Here is a 19,237-nt window from a genome sequence, read left to right as displayed (position 1 = left end):
CATGTTCTATGAGTGTACTGTGTGTTCATTGTATGTTCATTGTATGTCTTTTGCATGTCCTGTGTGTGTAATGTGTGTTCTTTTCTTTTGTTGAATGTGTGCCGTTTCGTCAAGTGTGTTTAGTCAAGACTGAAGTCAGGTCAAGATTTATCTCGTGGTTCGGAGACGTCTGGTCTAAATGTCTGATATTTTACATGGTCTGTTTAAATTTTACGTCGAGTATTATCGAAAAATACCTCTTTGTCCGAAGATGCTTGATTATACACCTAAAATTCTACAAGACCTAGTTGAAATGTATTCCAAGTATCAAAAAATTAGACGGCCATGTTAGGCACAGTGACAATGTATTTGTTTCGTATGATAGGTATCTTCTATAGAATCTTTTTTTGTAAAGAGAATGATTAATAAACGCCACGAAATATAATGGGAAACAGTATTTAAAATTTATTTTATACTTTAGTTACTCTTATCAGTGGCATAGAATCAAAACATGGACGGAAATATATCGAGTCAATCTTACATTAATAGACTATTTTTTTGATGATTGTTAGAAGTTTTCCAAATTTTTAGGTTAATTATTGCGAATTTCCAAGACGGCGGCTAATATGTCAACGGACTACTGGAGGCTGCTAGGAATCTGAACAGCTTTTAGGATTTTTCACTATATATTATTTAATAAATATTTTTTTACCTTAAATTACGTTTTTTGCATCGACCAGGGATAAAACAGAGGACGTTTATCGATTGGATCAATCTATTATTTAATGAGTGAAATGTTTGATGAACTATGGAATTAATTCAGAATTTCTAGTTTAATAATTACTAATTTTCAAGATGGCGCCCAAAAGTTATAATGGCACACTTCAGCAAATGAAAACAAGATGGTGGCCTCCCAAAGACGAAAACAAGATGGCGGGCTTGACATCATACTAGCTGGCGATATATATATATATACACCTCGGCATTAGTGGTGGGAGGTAAGTCTGTCGGTTGCTTCCATTGAAGGATCTGTCGCCATTTTTGTTTTGCTCTCACTGGTTCCGAACTGAAGACTACATAATGAATTTAATGAAAATTTTATTAATGACATTTTTTATAATTTTAAAAAAATTCTATTAAATTTGGATAATATTTAAAGAATACCATAATAATGGACAATTTTTAAAATGGCGTGATTTGATAATAAAAATTTTTTATTTATATTTTTTATAAATTTTAAATTTTTTCCATTAAAATCGGATGAAAATTACAGAATTTCAATATGGCGGCCATAACGAAAATTGCAACATTCTAAAATCTACGATGACCATAACGAAATCTGCTATTTTAGAATCCATGATGGTAGGCATAACCAAAAGTACAACGTTTTAAGTAAATCATTTTTTTAATTATTTTTCGGAAATTTTGGTAAAAAAAATTAAAGAATTAAATTTTACAGTCCTGGTCAAGGTCGTGATCTCGGTTGCTTAGGGCATCTTTATCATGGAGTCTTAAGCCACTTTCAGAAATTTTGGTTCTTTCAGAGTCAAATGTATTTTTAGACATTTCTAATTTCAAATTTTTGAATTTTCGAGGATGAAATGAGAAATTATCCTTAAAAATGGAAAATTTTCCCTCGAAATAGGGAAAACATTTTAGGAATTGGGTGAAATTTTCAGTCATTATAGAAAAATTTTAAGGTCAAGGTCAAGGTCTTCCAAAATGACCGCCAGGATTTCAGAATCCAAGATGGCGGACACAACCTACACAATCCACGCCCAGAGGAACATTTATATACTACTCAAGGGTTTATAAACATAATAGAAGGCTGCTTGTTACGGTACAGCAAGAGACGCTGGATTGTGGACAAGCATCTAGAGAGTGGATATAAGGCTGTTCTTTTACAATAGAAGACACTGGAGAGAGTAGTTAGTTATCTACTTGTTACAGCAGGTGACACAGGCTTGTAGACATATGTTAGTGAGGAGAAGAAGGGCTTATAGTAATACGAGGTGAATCTGAATTACACGCATGATTCAGAGCGGAGATAGAAATGTGTTGTTGATAGAAGAGGTAGCTGAGGAACGTAAGCGGGTCAAAGATGAGATGGTAGTCTGTAGGATAATTGGGAGGGGGAAATGAACTAACGAGATTTTTTTTTGAAACAGCTTGTAGCAGCAACAAGGCTGCAATTTGACACATTTCAGGCAGGAGGAGGGTAGCTGTGTCTGTCCTGTTCCGTGTCCATGCTTGTTGTTGCTAGTTTCCACGGACATTTTTAGTAGCCCTTTCATTGGTCATTGGTCAGGCGTACGTGGAATACTAACCAATATGAGGCCTATTGAATATATTTTCATTTTTGTTAACATAAATATGTCAGTACTCACTTTCGACGTCTCTTGCGCTTAGGTCAGCCTGAAACAAAAAGTAAACAACTTTGTAAATTCAATGAACAAATTAAAAACATTATGTGTTTTTTGTTATGCTTATATTAATTTCTCAAGCATGTGTGTGGCCACTAAAGTATTGTATAAGTAATGATTTAAAAAATGCTACTTTGGCTTCTACCAACAAGGGTTTGCTTGTCTTGGCCTTGTGCGAGGCCTGTCCTAAGGTCGACGCAACTGCTGTCTTCGGGAGACACGTGCTCTCTTATTTAGTAATGAAATTTTACTTTGAGATCACTTATGTTCGAGTTATTTCCTTGGACAATAAATCTAATGGGTAAATTTATTTATGGCTTGTATTTAAATTAAAATTTTGCAAAACAAAATAAACAATATTCTCACCACGAATTCTCATGAACTATATGTCCTACATACTGAAAATTTAGCACGTGTATTCCTTTTGCTACTTATACATCCGTTAAGAATTTTAGGAAAATCATCTCCCAAGAGGGTTTGGGGGTGCATTAAAGATAAAAAATTACCCTCTTTCAGCTTTATAATTAATATTGAAACCTAAATAAAATAATAAAAAGAAGAAAAAATAAATAAATATCTTCTGCCAGCTTGTGAATTTCTCCTTTGTTGTCCAAGAATAAAGTTATCGAAGAAACAAGAATTTTTGTAATATGTTATTAATTTTTGTTGTGCTTTTTCTTTTCATTATTAATGTAAAGGTATATTTTTATAAAAATTATTTTATTTTTATTTTTAATTTCGAATTTAATAATTAAATTTTTTTCTGTAATTTGTTGATATTGATTTTTAAAATCTTGCTTTTTTTCCTGCATATGCTCCTTATTATTCCTGTTGAGACTTATACGTATGTTCTCCGAGTGCTTATGTATATTTGGAATGAAAATTTTCTTTTTTTAATGAGGCATGTAATTTTATTTAGAGTTCCGTAAAAAATTTTAATTTCTTTTATTAAATCAGCACTTCCGATTTTTAAATCAGGTGGAATTAAAACAAAAATAACAATCATTGTTCAGTCAAATAATATGTTTTGAGACAGCTGAGGAGCACTATCATGCAAGACAAACATCCTTCTCCTCGATGTCTAGTGAAACCTTCCTTCTCTTGCGACTGTTAGTGAGCATCTTGCATCTCACATATGTGATGCTATCTGCTGGCGAGAATAAGAACTATTTGCCACAAGATTCTTTTATGAGATAAATTAACTCTCACTGATGAAATACAAAAAACATTCTTTTTAATATTGGTTACAATTTACAACTCTTAGTAAGCATCTGCTATTAGTCTCAGTAACTAATATGGAACACTGTTCGGTGTCTGCCGCTGTATCGAAAGGACACAGGTGTAAGTTCTGCAGCAAGGCATTTATTTTGAAGAAGAATGGTAGACCACACGAGTAGAATGACTTTGTAAAAATCCGCTACGCAAAGTGTTGAGTTGTGTTCGTTGAAGCAAGTCCAAGTCGTTTACTCGAAGAGAAGACCTTAAAAAGACACGACAGAACTTGTAACGGCAAGCCTGCTTACAAGCTAGAAGACAACGATGTAGCTACTATTTTAAAGAAAAGTGTTCTGCATTATGTCAATAATGATCTTTGTCTTTAACGAGATTATATTAATGGCTCTTCCTATCTCTACAAAGAACTTAAATTGAAGGACGGTCATGATTTATGGAAGAATGAACCCAATGGAAAAAAAACTTTAACATGAAAAGTGAGAATACATTCAAGCCGAATATTCAGGTAGATCCTCCGTACTTTTTAAAAAAATGATGGATTCTTAAAAAGGAAGCTTGAAGACGACAAAGCTGCTTCGACGTCAACGATTTCGAATTGGTACAGTTATCTGGGTGAAGACGCTGTCTTCTACGATGGTGTAGACAGTCACTCTGAGGCTGATGACAAAACCAAAGACTGTGAAGAACCACCTAAAGCTGTGAGGATCGAAAGCTGTGATGAAGTTCTGAGACCTATACGTTGGAAAAATCGAGATGAAATAAATAATTCTGATCAAGCTTATGATGAACACTGGGAAGATAGTGATATTTACAAAAAGTAAGAACCGACATTCCAGGAAGATGGTGACGGCAGAAGAGATTGATTATATGCCATGTGAAGATCCTAACATATTAGTTGATCGTCTGAGATTATTGGTGGCATCTGTTCGTAGAGGTATCTACTCACATCGACGAAGTAGCCTCCGTACTTAGAGAACTGAGGGAGGCTGGGTACCTACATGCAATAATCAATTGTTTAACTTGCATGTGTATAATATTGAGAAATAAATAGATAATTTAAATTTAAGTTTTTTTTATTTCTTGCAAACTAATTTCTAAGACTGTGTTCTCGAAATTAAAGATAATTTTTTATTGATCTCCTAAGTGTGCTTCCTTTATTATTGTGCTTCCTTTTAGTTGATTGTGCTTTCTTTTCGTTGATTGTGCTTTCAAATTTGCTTCCTTTTTGTTAATTATTGATCTTCGAATCTGCTTCCTATTTGTTAATTGTGCTTCCTTTTCGTTGATTATGCTTCCAAATGTGCTTCTTTTTCTATGATAGTGCTTCCTTTGTGTTTATTGTGCTTTCTTTTTGACGAATGTGCTTCACATTGTGTCTCTTTTTCTAAGACTGTGCTTCCAATTGTGCATCATTTCCGTTTAATGTGCTTCCGATTTTGCTTCCTTTTCGATGGTTGTGTTTCCTTTTCATTGATTGTGCTTCCAAATGTGCGTCTTTTTCTTTATATGTGTGTTCCTGTTTGTTTATTGTGTGTCCAGTGTGTTTACTGTGTGTTCTTGCGTGTCCTATGTGTATAGTGTATCCAATGTATATCCTCTGTTTGTGTGTACTGTGTGTCAATTGTGTGTCCGGTGTGTCATTTGTGTGTCACGTGTGTGTATTGTGTGTTCAGTGTGTGTACTGTGTGTCTAGTGTGTGTAGTATGTGTTCATTTCGTGTAATCTGTGTCCACCGTGTGTCTAGAGAGTGTACATGTGCTCAGTGTGTGTACAGAGTGTTTGTTCAGTTTGTGAACTGTGTTCTTTTCTTTTGCTGAATATGTGTTTTCGTTAAATATGCGTAGTCAAATTTGTAGTAATTTTGAATGTTTTTTCTAGTTCAAAACCTCTTTGCCTTGATATAACATTTTTCAGGGATTCCTGGTACTTTAGTAAGCATAAAACATGTTCCGTTGATCTAATTTCTTGAAATTAATTTTATCGATCCTTTATATCTGACAGATCCAAGATTTGTCTTCACTGGTTGAAATCCTTACTAATATTATAAATGCGAAAGTAACTCTGTCTGTCTGTTTGTCTGTTTGTTTGTTACCTTTTCCCGACTGAACGGCTGAACGGATCGTGATGAAATTTGGCAAGGAGATAGATTATGTCCTGGGGATGGACATAGGCTATCATTGTCTAAAAAAATAAATTTTAAACGGGTTAAAATAAAATATCTTAATTTTATGTAATGTGTGTCATAGATATACAAACTGTTAGTGTCATTCCTCTATGTCTGCCGAGCAATAGCTTTCAAGCCATTGCGTTACGTTTTGCTATTGTAAGGAACTAAGTAGAGAGTAAGAAAAAAATAAAGATCTTGACAGTTTTTAGTGTCACCATATTTGTTTCAATTTTCAATACCGTTTTTGTATATTACAATTTAAATTGCAGAAAAAAGTAATGTTTCATAGACACATAAATAATGAGTGTGTGTCATTTCTCTATGTCCACGAGGTCTTGCCGCGTCGATTTTCTCCTTGGGGCGAACCCGTCCGCTTACTTAAATAAACAGATTTATCGTTGAATGATTTCATGATTTATTTCATGAAAATCTGCTCTCATAAAAAAGTTAGTTTTATAGACATTCAATAGGTGTCTAGCTCTCTCTGAAGATCAATATATGAATCGTTACAAATTTATTTCCTCTATTTTTTTAGTTTGATTTGATACAATATGATTTCACTAAAAATACATTTCTACCCATTCCTATTTTCATTTCCACATTACGAAGTTTCACTTCTTCCACGCGGAGGGACTCCACGCAATATTTTTGCATGCAATTAAAAACAATTTTTTAATGATGCCAAAGAAGTATAACTTACGAACCCATTTTTAAATTTAATTTCTTCTATATATTTTTTTTTCTCCCTATCTATGGCACTCATAATTCTTTTAAATTTCACGTGTATGTTTTCAATGTCATTCGAGTTGTACAATTTTTTTTTCTCAAATTGGTCATTATTTATACTTTGTTTCATTTTGGAAACATACGTATTTTAGGTATTATGACAAATAAAAAAAATTAGTTTCACTAACATTCTTAGGTTTTTATTGTGTGGATAGTTTCAAGTTTAATATTATGTAGGTACATAAATTCTTAAACTTATAAATTTCTTCGAAATTAATTCATTCTATTTGTCAATATTTTTATTTTTTTACAGTACCTACTTATTTGCAAGGAGTTTGGTTTAGTGTTTATAATTTATCTGCTGAGCGTCAAGAGTCTTAGGGCTGCTGAGACCGAAGACCAGAAATATTTGTGGTGTGTACAGGGAGTGATATCTCTATTAATTACTATACTCCTTTGGATAAGTGGAATATTGCCACCACAGTTTTACATATAAACAAATCCTACAAATGTTTTAAACATTATGACAAATAAAAAATTGTTTCACAAACATCCTTAGTTTTTTTTTTATGTGTATAGTTTGAAGTTTAATATTATGTATGTACGTAAATTCTTAAACATACAGTTATTTATTAATTTATTTAGATAATTATTCATAGGTAGGTAATAAGCTTTCTATTTGTCAATATTGTTATTATGGTAGATAGGAGTACAGTAAATGCCTACATTCTTATATTCCTTTATATCTCTTTCGATTTGGAGTGTTTCCAAGCCATTCGGGGTCCTCTACATCACCCCCCCCCCCCCCCAGGTGGTTAAAGCCCCAAAATTTCGAAATTGAAAAAATTTTAAAAATATATCTCTTTCGATTTTAAGTGTTTTCGAGCTATTCAGGGTCCTCGAACCACCCCCCCCCCCCCCCGGCCCCCTTCTGGGAACAAAGCCCCAAAATTTCGACAATTTCATGAATTTCAAATATCTATTCTTTCGAGATGGAGTGTTCCAAACCATTCTAGGTTCTGAACATCCACTTTCCGCAAAAGTGAAAGCCCCAAAATTTCGAAATATAAGAATATATATATATATTGTAATTGGATGTTGACATGTATGACGTCGATAAACTCTTACACCGTTTGACCGATCGCCATGAAAGTTGGCACATCGAAGTGTTTTTATCATGGAGAAGATTTTTATACTAACCATTTTTTTGTAACTCGCCGCAAGATGGCGCTGTAGCGCATCAACTTCTAAACCTTTCAACCGATCGCCATGGGTAAACAGAAAACCATAGGTCACAGATACACAAACAGTAATTATGTGTCATTTCTTAATGTCCACCACACTGGACATATCGCTATCCATTTTGCTGTAACTCGCGGACAATATATCACCCGGTGTTCAGCCCGGGCAAAGCCGGGTACTGCAGCTAGTATGTTATATAAGCTGACGACGAAGTTCTTGAGGATTGGAAATGTCTGGTCTATACGTCTGACATAGTTCATGACCCTCGTGGTCCTAAAACATTTGGCCTTTACGTATAGCATTTAACATGATCTGGTTGGAATGTATTTAAAGCATAAAAAAATTGACTTCATGTTAGGCAGCGAAACAAAATATTAATACGTCCAACAGGTTGCTTGTTTAGTGTTGTTTTTCGTAGAGAGAATAATTAATAAACACCACAAAAGTGATCGGGAAAACAGAAATTAAAATATTTTTTTTAGCTTTAGTTATCCTATATCACTGATCGAGTATCAAACCAAAGACGGAAATCTATCGCGTCAATTATTATTTTAATAAGTGATTTTTTGATGAATTTTGGTATTTTTCCAGGAATTTATAGCTTAATAAATACTGATTTTTAAGATGGCATCCATATGTCAGATGATGGTTGCCACAGTAATAATTAATTATAACTGCAATCTAGTAGGTAAAAATTAAACTAACATGGCAGCAGTGCACTCTATGGCGGGAAGTCAGTCTGCCGGCAGCTTCCGTGGAGAAACCATCTGCCGTCACTGGGTTCAAACCAAGGACTCCATGACGCACGTGCGTCTTTAAATAATCATTTATTTAAATTTTATTAGTTACATTTTTTATCAATTTTAAATCTTTTTACATTAAATTCTGATAATAATTACGAATTTTCAAGATGGTGGTCATTACGTCAAAATCACATATGGTGGTGGTATTTATTTTAATGTTTATTATTTTTTATTTATTTTTAATTTTTCTCGACTTACAGCATAAATATTATGGATTTTCAATATGGTGACCGTAACTAAAATTGCAACGACCTATAATCTAAGGTGGCAGTGTGTGCCGTAGTAAATATTTAATTGATTTTTCTGTAATTTTTACTAAGAATTTTTTTAAATATATTATTAATAAATTACCTACATGTTTTCTCTCTCCGGTAAGCGAAGCAAGGACCAAAATCTATTAAGTAACTAAACGTTTGAAGCAAGCAATTTTTTTATGTTTTTTGGAATTTTTTCCGAAAATTTTAGTCAAGAATTAAAATAATTTGAATATTATGGTCAAGGTAAGGTCATCCAAGAATGACGTCAGAGGCTTAGGGTAGCTTGTCTTTGGGGAATTTAAACCTCGTTTGGGAATTTTGGTTCTTTCTAAGGGAAAAGTCTTTTGAGGTTTTTCGAATTCCGAATGTTTGAATTTTTGAGTAATAAACCAGGAAACTTTCCCTCAGAACGAGAATTTTTCTCTCGAAATAGAGAGTAATATTTGAGGAATGTTGAGTCCAAGATGACGGGCTGCACCTCCGGCACCAAGCCTGGATGACTTGCGCCTCTAATACATCTGTGAACTACTTATTAATTATTTTATAGTTTAAAATATTCATTCAAATAATTTCAAGGACATCACATTAAGGCGGCCGCCTAGCTGGTCACCAAAGCCATGCAGAGCTCCTGGTGTTAACGCGCTATTTACAAACAGCTCAATATTTAGTAAATGTTTCTGATTACGATTAGCATTCAAGAGCCATTGCAGTTGTCCATTCATGTTTTGGTTCGTGGTTACCTCTATAACGTGTATTTTTTGTATCATAATAGGTTAAAACGGGTGGTTTTTTGGTCGTTTTTAAGTATGAAAAATTCTCGTCACAGTGTTGTAAATGGTATAGGGAAGTAGCTTGGCTTCTGGGTTGTAGCCGTGTCCTTGGCAAATAATTCACCAACGTTTCGGTCGACATTGAAGTAACCATCATCAGGGAGCAGGTAACTGCTAACTTGAGTATGTAACTGCTCCCTGATGATGGTGACTGCAATGTCAACCGAAACGTTGGTGAGTTATTTGCCAAGAACACGGCTACAACCCAGAAGCCAAGCTACTTCAGACAATGGCCGTGAAAGCCTGCGAACATTATTAATGGTATAGGGAATTGCGGGGAGCCTTTAACTTCAATATTTCACCAAGAAATGATAGGATCACCGCTTGAAGTCCCACAGAGACGCGATGACTACACGCCAGCTCTGCGCCTGGCGCATAGAGGCTATGGGACGTGTGCTGTGCCAGCCAGTGTCGCCCTTAGAGCCCCTGTGTACCCAGCCGGGAGGCCACCTTAAAGCTATATTTCAATATTTGTTTCTTAATTGTAACTAGAGTCTGACCCTGACTTGCAGAGAATATTACACCACAGACTAGGTAGTGGATACTGACAGCAATACAAGTTTCCAAACCTCATCGGGCCCATAATAACTTAAATCCACACACTAAGATGTAACAGTTATTAAGTTTGTAATTTTTTTTTAAAGATTTTGCAGAATAACTTATGTCGGGTAATTTATATATCCAACGTGAATAAGAAACTAGGATTGTCATTTTTTTTTGGGGGGGGGGGGGGGGAAGGGAAATACGAGCCTGAATGATTAAATTTAGTTTAATCGTAAAAAGACCTACCTTTTATTTTAAAATTTTAAAATTTTGAACATTTAAATATGAATAACGCTATTACAAAAATTATGAATAGTTTGTTGTGTAAATAACGTATACAGCATTTATTGACCTAAATACTGTACTAACATACATATAAATAAGTTAAATTACGATAGGATTTATTCAATATAGGCCAATTATTTTATATAAATGGATAAATAAAACCTATAACTTTCGTTGCAAAGAACCTTATGAAAGAATATATTTTTAGTTACTTTTTGAATTATTGTGAGAAATGTAGAATGTTTAAACTTGTTGTACAAGAAGCCTCCATCATCGCACTGTGGGTATCAGGTATCTTCACGCAAAGCAGACTAAGAATAACGCGCTACGTGATTGGCTGTCGCGAGGACTACTTGCAGCCCGTCCAACACCAACTGCCACTACAGCTTGTGAAGCACTGTGCTTCATCCGTGCTTACAGCTGTGTCGAGTTGTAAATATCCTCATAACAAACCCAGTTCTAGAGTATTCTGTGCAGTAGAGGTTTGCCCAGTGGCTCACAGAAGTTTAATCCTGCGCAGCGTACATAGGTGGCAATTAAAGCTCAATTTTTTTTTAGCCAATCGTCGGAAGGAAAACATGATTATTAAATCATTTTTTTCTGTGTGTAGGTAGGTGTGTATGGTAGTATGTGTCTGTTCTTTCCTCCGGTTAAAATTTTTTGAATTAAATTTAATTTGTAGGGTTTTCTCAGTTTTTAAATGTTATATTTGAACATTTGGTAAAAATTGGTTTATAAACAACAGCACTTTATTGGTATGAATAAAGGTCCACCATAACTGAAAAATATGTAACGCAACAAAAAATACGCGAAAAAAAAGTTTTGTCGTTCGATTTTCTATGCAAAAAAAAAATTATATTTTAAACGAGGATACGAGCCATAAACATATTTTTACATAAAATAAGTTTCTTTAAGCCTTATAGTAGACCGATTTGAATTGAGCTTTATGTATGCACGTTTGTTTGATTCTAGATTCTAGGTGGTACTAGAGGCGAGACCGCCAATGACCTGACGTCAGCGATGACGTCATCAGTGGACTGGTCCAATCTCTGGTCTCACGCCGAGCTCTGTCAAAGATAACTGCTCACAGAGACATTACTTGAGCAGTGTTGCCACATCTCTCAACAATGTGTCGCGTTACAGGAGATGCATATGAATAAAAGAACCATTCGAACTGTCCCCTGAAAATTTAATCCACATTTAGTATTTTCTAGATATTTCGTCTCAATTATAATTATAGTACAACTTACATAATTTTGTAACACAAATTAACTTCGTGTCGATCAGGGTTTTATAATTAAGTTTTGAATGTACAACCCGTTCTGCGCCCATGAGCTGGAACTGTTAAGAACCACGGACGGCGCGAGAGCTGCTAGGACGGTGTGCCGGGTGGGCCGAGCGTGCTAGGACGGTGTGCCGGGTGGGCCGAGCGTGCCAGGACGGTGTGCCGGGTGGGCCGAGCGTGCCAGGACGGTGTGCCGGGTGGGGCAGACACTCACCATGGCGAGAGAGCTGTGCGGAGGAGCTGGAGGTCTGCGGCGCGACTGTGACCCTGTGACTCGCGGCGTGGAGCGCCGGCCAGGTTTTATCTGGTCTGGGGGCGCGCGCCAGCCAACCACCGCGCGGCTAATTCGGGAGCTGCCGCCGGGCCTTCTTCCCTGCCCCATATCCTTGCGCGGCGCACAAGCCGGCGTGCGAGGTCAGCGGCAGTATCGCCTTGGGAACACCTTTAACACGTGTAACAATGAGTGCATTGCATTCATCAGCTCAGTCAACAATTCGTGGTAGCACACTTAAAATGTGAACATTAAAACAATACTGTATATATTGATGAATGTTAAAAAAATTTCTGTAACTAAAACATTCAATAATAAAAAAATCAATAAGCGGCGTTAAAAGCCCAAAACCATTATACATGTCAACTTTTCTGTGGGCCTTTACCCATGTCTGTGCGGTATCAGCTATACTCCAATTTTATACTTTACCCATGTCTGTGTGGTATCAGCTATACTCCAATTTTATACTTTACCCATGTCTGTGTAGTGTCAGCTGTACTCCAATTTTATACTTTACCCATGTCTGTGTGGTATCAGCTATACTCCAATTTTATACTTTACCCATGTCTGTGTAGTGTCAGCTATACTCCAATTTTATACTTTACCCAATAGATGGCGCCTGCTGCAGAATGTAAATAAGTGGGATTCATTGTGTCGTTACTCAGGGAAGGAGCGGGCTTCCGCTCGTGTTGGGAGCATCCCGAGAGTCAGAAATTAGCATCTGATCAGGACAGTCAGTGACATCTTATAGGACATGCTGCGAAGGATAAATCTGTAAATGTTGACTGTAATGATAATGTAACCGACTTGTATATAAGCGTGGCTTGTGCTGTACCAGTCAGAGATCCTTACCTCAGAGAAATCTGGGGGACTAATAGCAGGAGTCTAGAATTTGGTATGGTGCTTCTCTCTCTCTCTCTCTCTCTCTCTCTCTCTCTCTCTCTCCTAGAGCGGCCTATCCGCCCCCCCTCCTCTTCCTTGTTCCCTGCCCAGCAAGAGGGCAGGCTGCCCGACTACAGGAGCTGCTCGACAGTGACGACTGAGGACCTCACACCAGGAGGGTGTTCACCCCACCTCGAGCCACTCCACAGTTCGCTGTTGTCGGGACACGACGACTTTACTGTGAAAACATATCAATAGAAACTAAATAATGTCTTTTACTTAGTACCTAACATTTATTATTTTTAGATTTAAAAACATTTCGGCATAGTCTACGGGCGTAGGTAGATTTCGAGGTACCTATTTCTTCTGGAAATATTTTAGAAACTTCTATAATATTCTGAAACATTTACAGATCTTAATGTACATAACATATTTATGTTCTCTAATCTTGCAAAATGATCTATTAAACATTTTCTCTTTTCCATGCAGTGAAAATATTATGAAGGTTTTTAACTTACATCCAGCTCAGAACGAATTACATAATATACCAACTAAGGTAATTATTCAATTTCTGCCCTTCAAAAAACTATTTTTCATCCCTTGCACTATTAACGTGGTCGAATAAAAATTAGCTTGCATCAACATATAAAATAATAATATATGTGTTTAAAATAAATTCTAACGGTTTAGATACTAAGAAATTTTTAATATTTTTAATTTCAACCCGTGTTTTTAGAGTAAACACTAGTTTCATCAAAAATTGGTTCATCCAAAGTTTTAAATAAAGTTTTTGATTCAACCAATAAAAAATAACGTATTTTATATTATTCTTTCAAACCTGGTTTGTTCCACTCCTTATAGTAATGATTTGTCAAATAAAATAACCAATTTGTTACGAATGTTAAATAAAAATTAGAATGGATTCGATAGCAAACATGGTAGTTGAGTTTTATTTATTACTTAATCCATCCATGTTTTTGTCAACCCTTTACCATAGAATTGTATTATCAAATATTTTTCAGATAAAAGTTTGAGATAAAAATTATAATATTTACAAAAAATTTGAATGGATTTGATAATGTGCTTACTAACGGAGTTAAGGATTTTTTTTGTCATCAAACCCCTGTTTATTCCACCACTTGCAGTAACTAATAACAGGTCGTATGGAAAATTATTTCAGACGAAAGTTGTATATAATTTACGGTTTTACGATAAATTAAAATGGATTTAATATGGTACTTGGTAAGAAATTTCGAATTTTTTTTAATTCTACCTCTGTTTTTAATCCCGTTTTTGCAATGTTTCGTTAGTAGGGAAGACCGGGGTGAAAGTAACGCGGGTCGATTGTAACATCCAAAGAATTCGTCGCAGAGTTTCTTCAGACAAATACAGCTAAGGACAGTGCGTAGGGCCTACCCCTTAAAGAGCACTAACGCGTCACTCGCACTCGAAGATCTAGCGCTAGTGGCGTGTTTGCTATTCAGCGCGGGAGATGGTTGACTAGGCAAGTAACTTTTATTCATTGCTTTTTTTATTTTACATAATTATGAGGTCAAATTAAAAAGTTTTCATTTTTATTTAATTTCGAACAGAATTGAATGTAGTTTATTGTGGCTATAATAGAAAAATGAGTTAAACATAGCGGATGCGAATTGCAGATTTTATTTTGCTTCTTAAATGGTTTGGGGACGTTTGTAACACGTACTTGGGGGATGGTTGTAACATGTTACAATCGTCTCCATCGTACGCATGGTCTCAAACAAAGTGTTTTATTAAGATTATTCCAGTGTGGTAAAAAAATGTCACTGCGTTAGAGTCTTTTCATACTGGAATAAATCAATAAGTAGGACTTAAATAGACTACAGGAGAATACGTAAGAAGTTATTGGTGTATTATTATTTATTTACAATCCTCTAAACAGTTGTACAAATAAACATTGAACATTTCACATAATTCATTTTAACCAAAAAATTTATCGTATCTCTTTTAATAGTGTTTTATGTGACGTCCCGATATTAGGCTATAACATTAATGTAATTTTTTGGCATACAATTTAGCCTTGACAAAATATGAATTAAATGCTTAGGCCTATGATTTATATTTTACCATGTTGCGGAGTGCCAAGGGTTCGAATCAGGACAACTAGCCGAGGTATTCCTCAGGCTGTGATGGATGCAGCCTCTCATGCATTAATGGAAAAAGGAAAATCAGTCAGGTCAGTAGCAACGCAATTTGACATTTGTCATGTAAGCCTGTACAGATATGTAAACCAATTGCGCGCTGCTTCGGAGAAACAACTGCCTTGGCCGTTAACTGAATATAAGCCTAAACCACACAATAATGTAGGCTATTCACAGGCTAGCACGAACAAACACGAAACAAATATATAAGAAATTGTGCAGATATGTATTTTGGACTTACTCCTAGAGAAGTTAGGAAGCTAGCATATGAATGTGCCGTTAAGGATGACTTGAAAGTCCCATCTAGTTGGACAGGAACAGGGTTAGCTGGGGTGGATTGGTTCACTAGTTACCTCAAACGTAACAAAGATTTGACTATTCGCAAACCACAGGTAACCAGCTTGGCAAGGGATATGAATTTTAATAAAGCCAGTGTGAAGTCATTTATGGATAAGTATGAAAGTGTTCTTCAGAAATACAAATTTGAAGCTCAGCATGTGTATAATATTGACGAAAGTGGAATCACCACAGTAGAAGCTCAGAATTAAATTGTGGCTGCTAAGGGAAATAAACAATTGGAGCAATAACTTCTATAGAACGGGGTAGCCTCGTTACAAAGTGTTTTTGTGTAACTGGTACGGGAAATTCAGTTCCGCCAATGTTTATATTTCCTCGCGTTAATTATCATGAATATTTGGTCAGATGTGGCACCACTGTTTGGATAGGAACCGCCAATAAGTCTGGATGAGTGCAAGAAAGTGATTTTCTATTATTCATTAAACATTTTGCAAACCATTTTTGCCCTACCATTGAAATAAAAATGCTAGTGTTATTAGGCAATCATGCGTCACAATTGTCTCTTCCAGTGATAGACTTCTGCAGAGATAACGGGATCGTTTTACTCTCATTTCCTCCCCACTGTTCTCACAAGCTAAAACCATTAGACCATAGTGTGTATGGTCCATTGAAGAAATATTTATCCCGAGCTATGGACTCTTTTCTGATTTCTCATCCTATACCCAGATGTGATTTTGCCTATGCTAGTTGTAGCCTCATTTTTCTCCCTGCTTCGAGTCACGAATGCGACTAGTAACAGTGTCCGACTTCATGACAGGGACCACTTTTCTCAGCCTCCTCCCAGGCAAAATTACAATTTATGACATTCCTGAAGTAGTTTCCTCTGCACTCCCTTAAGCTGCATCTCCTAAAAATATTATAAGTGGCTTTCATGTTTCTGGAATTTGGCCTTTCAACAGAAGTGCTTTTCAAGATTCTAACTTTCCCCCAGCATCTGTTACAGATCAAAATTTACTTGTAGATGTGTATATCCACGATGTTTTGGAAAGAGAAATTGGAACCCCACAATCTTCTGTGGACCACCCACAGACAACCACTTCTGAGCGGGAATCCCCCACACCCCAGCCAGGAACATCAGGATTGGGAGCGGCCCAATTTTCACCAGAGAGTGTCCGCCCCTATACGAAGGCACAACAGAGACCAAAGAGTTCATCATCCGGTGGTAGAAAAAGAGGTAGAATTTATATTCTTACTGATAAGCCAGAAAAGAACCTACTAGAGGAGATAGCCAAAAGAAAGAAGCGCAATGTGCATGCATTGCGTAGAGGAGGTATAGACAAAGAAATAAAATCAAGGAAAACTAAGACATGTGAAGATGAAAGTCTTAGGCCTATTCTGACCTGTAATCAAAATGATAAAGATGATTGTCTCTGCTTGGTGTGTATGGAAAGGTTCAGCAACAGTCGTCCCCAGGAAGAATGGATTCAATGTACGATCTGCCACCTAAGGGCACACGTCGCATGCACTGATGACAATTCACCATTTTACATGTGTAATGACTGTTCTAATTGACATTGACATTTTTTCTTTAATGTTTTCTTTCCTCAATAATTTTAATATTTAAGTTTTTCAAAGATATTGTTTGACCCTTATGGGTCAAAAGTACCAATCCGTTTTTCATCTTATTTAGTGTTACATAATGCAATGAGTACACCCTGTTATATTTTTTTCCGGTATCATGGTGTCCAAACTTTCATATTTAGTACATACTTTTCTTGTACCTATATGGTAATGTGTGGTAATAAACATTGCAAATGTGAAAAATGTTACTTTCGACCCCGGTCTCCCCTACTATAATTTGGCCGGTCCTGCGGCAGTGATCAAGGGTGGGTGTCAGTGGTGTTGGCACCATATTGGAAGGTGACATCACGGTGGCCGTCTTGGTATCAAATTTCTTCCAAATTCCTCAACTATTACTCTAAATTCCCAGATTTTTACCTAATTTGAGGAAATATTTTCCATTTTGAGGGAATATGTCCTGTTTAATTCACCGAAAATTAGAAAATTCGCAATTAGGAAAACCTTTTAAAAACTTTACTTATAAAAAATTTAAATTCCTAAAAGCGGCTAAGACTCATAAAAGCAGCCACCCTAAGCCACCAAGGTCATGATCTTTATCTTGACCGTAAACTTGAAATGCTTTAATTTTGACCAAAAAATTACGAATAAATGTCCAAAACATTTTTTTTTTTAATTGTTTATTTCAAATGTTTAGTTATTCAATCCTTTCCAGTCCTCGTTTCTATTCCTGGTGAGAGTAAACATGTAATTTATTAATAAAAAATTTAAAAATTCTTAATTAAAATTTAAATAAAATCTAATAAAATATTGATTACATCACACCCACCATCTTGGATTCAAGAAATTCTGTGATTTTTAAAATTGGCCGCCATTTTGAAAATCTGTATTTTTATGATAAAAAAAACTGACAAAATTAAAATTCATAAAAAATAACATATTAAAAATTTGATTAAAAATTCATCATTGAGTCCTTGGTTCAAACTCGACTCCACAGAAGCCACTGGTAAACAAACCTGAAAACACTAATGCCAAGGCAAATATTACGCCATCCAATAAAATGTCATGGCATCCATCTTAGGTCCGCCATCTTGTTGACATCTGATGAAGGCTATTATCTTTGATCCGACCTATAGTTTTCGTCTACTAGAGGGAGATACCTCAAAATTAGTATAATGTTTAACCGTTAGCGTGCAATACTTTATTGCCAGGGCACCCAAACACTTAAAAAGTATCATGGATATATGTAATTTTTAAGCTAGAAAATAAAATAAAAATTCCAAAAATATTCAAAAGATTAATTGTTAAAAGAATTATTTATTCGATCGATTCCATTCCTTGACTAAATTTAAAAAGTTAATTTTAGGTAAAAAATTATTATTTTTTCAACTTAATCAAATAAACGACAGTTTCGAAAAAGATAACCACCAAAACATACAAATAAAAGAAATTATAACAGTAATAATACGAGTACATAAAAAAGCAATTACAAGCATTTGTCATTTTCTACAGAATTCTTAAAGGCGAGGCGATACCTTAACATGCCTTGACATGTGTTTTCATGACAGTTCACATGCCAGTCGAACCAGGCACATCAGTAAGGCTGGACAGACACATCTTTCAGGTAGGCAAGGTACGCCCAGTTGTTGGCCAGTCACATCCAGTTGTTGTCTAGACACGTTGTGCTGTCAATTTGAAATATTTGTCGCAAATTTACTTTTCACCTAAATTCTCTAACATAAACTTTGTTAGACCATTGTGCATCCTGAACAAATTTTTACAACCAGAGTCACGCGACTCTTTCCCAACACTTCATCCTATACCCAGATGTGATTTTGCCTATGCTAGTTGTAGCCTCATTTTTCTCCCTGCTTCGAGTCACGAATGCGACTAGTAAGTCCGACTTCATGACAGAGACCACTTTTCTCAGCCTCCTCCCAGGCAAGCCCACTTCCTAGAGCTCAGCTTAGGTTGGCAGCTCCAGTCATTGTTCCAGGGCCGTCGGGCACATATCGGCGTCCGGCAACAGACATTTCTCACGAGTTAGTTTAACCCCCTCCCCCCTCCCACTTCTTCAGGAACACCGCTCAGAGCAACGACCTGGGCTTGTTGCCGGTAAAAGGCCTGCTTCCGCCATCTCGCGGTGCAAAAGACAACTACTTAACTTTAGTTCCACGAAATATAGCGGCCATTACCTCTCCTCTCCGTAGTTTTTTTTAGTCCGACAGAGCGCGCACCAGTTGGTCCCATAAGGAC

General features: G+C 36.0%; 1 protein-coding gene across 3 annotated transcripts in view; it reads right to left on the bottom strand.

Annotated features, from left to right (window-relative positions):
• Positions 1-12,213, bottom strand: part of LOC134533331 (myosin light chain 1) — a 32,299-nt gene extending 20,086 nt beyond the window's left edge. For 2 of the 3 annotated variants that reach the window (XM_063370845.1, XM_063370843.1), the window contains exons 1-2: positions 11,988-12,212; positions 2,367-2,394 (exon numbers count right to left, since the gene is read on the bottom strand). In XM_063370845.1, the coding sequence (XP_063226915.1) occupies positions 2,367-2,394; positions 11,988-12,155 (196 nt within the window). In that variant the 5' untranslated portion in view covers positions 12,156-12,212. Of the gene's footprint in view, positions 1-2,366; positions 2,395-11,987 lie in introns of all 3 variants that reach the window. The other variant, XM_063370844.1, reaches the window with a different exon arrangement.
• Positions 12,214-19,237: the final 7,024 nt, after the last annotated feature.

The sequence above is a fragment of the Bacillus rossius genome, chromosome 6, assembly GCF_032445375.1.
Source record: "Bacillus rossius redtenbacheri isolate Brsri chromosome 6, Brsri_v3, whole genome shotgun sequence".
NCBI classification, from domain to species: Eukaryota; Metazoa; Arthropoda; class Insecta; order Phasmatodea; family Bacillidae; genus Bacillus; species Bacillus rossius.
Note: the sequence above shows the minus strand (reverse complement) of the source record. Positions and strands in the feature narration are given on the sequence as shown.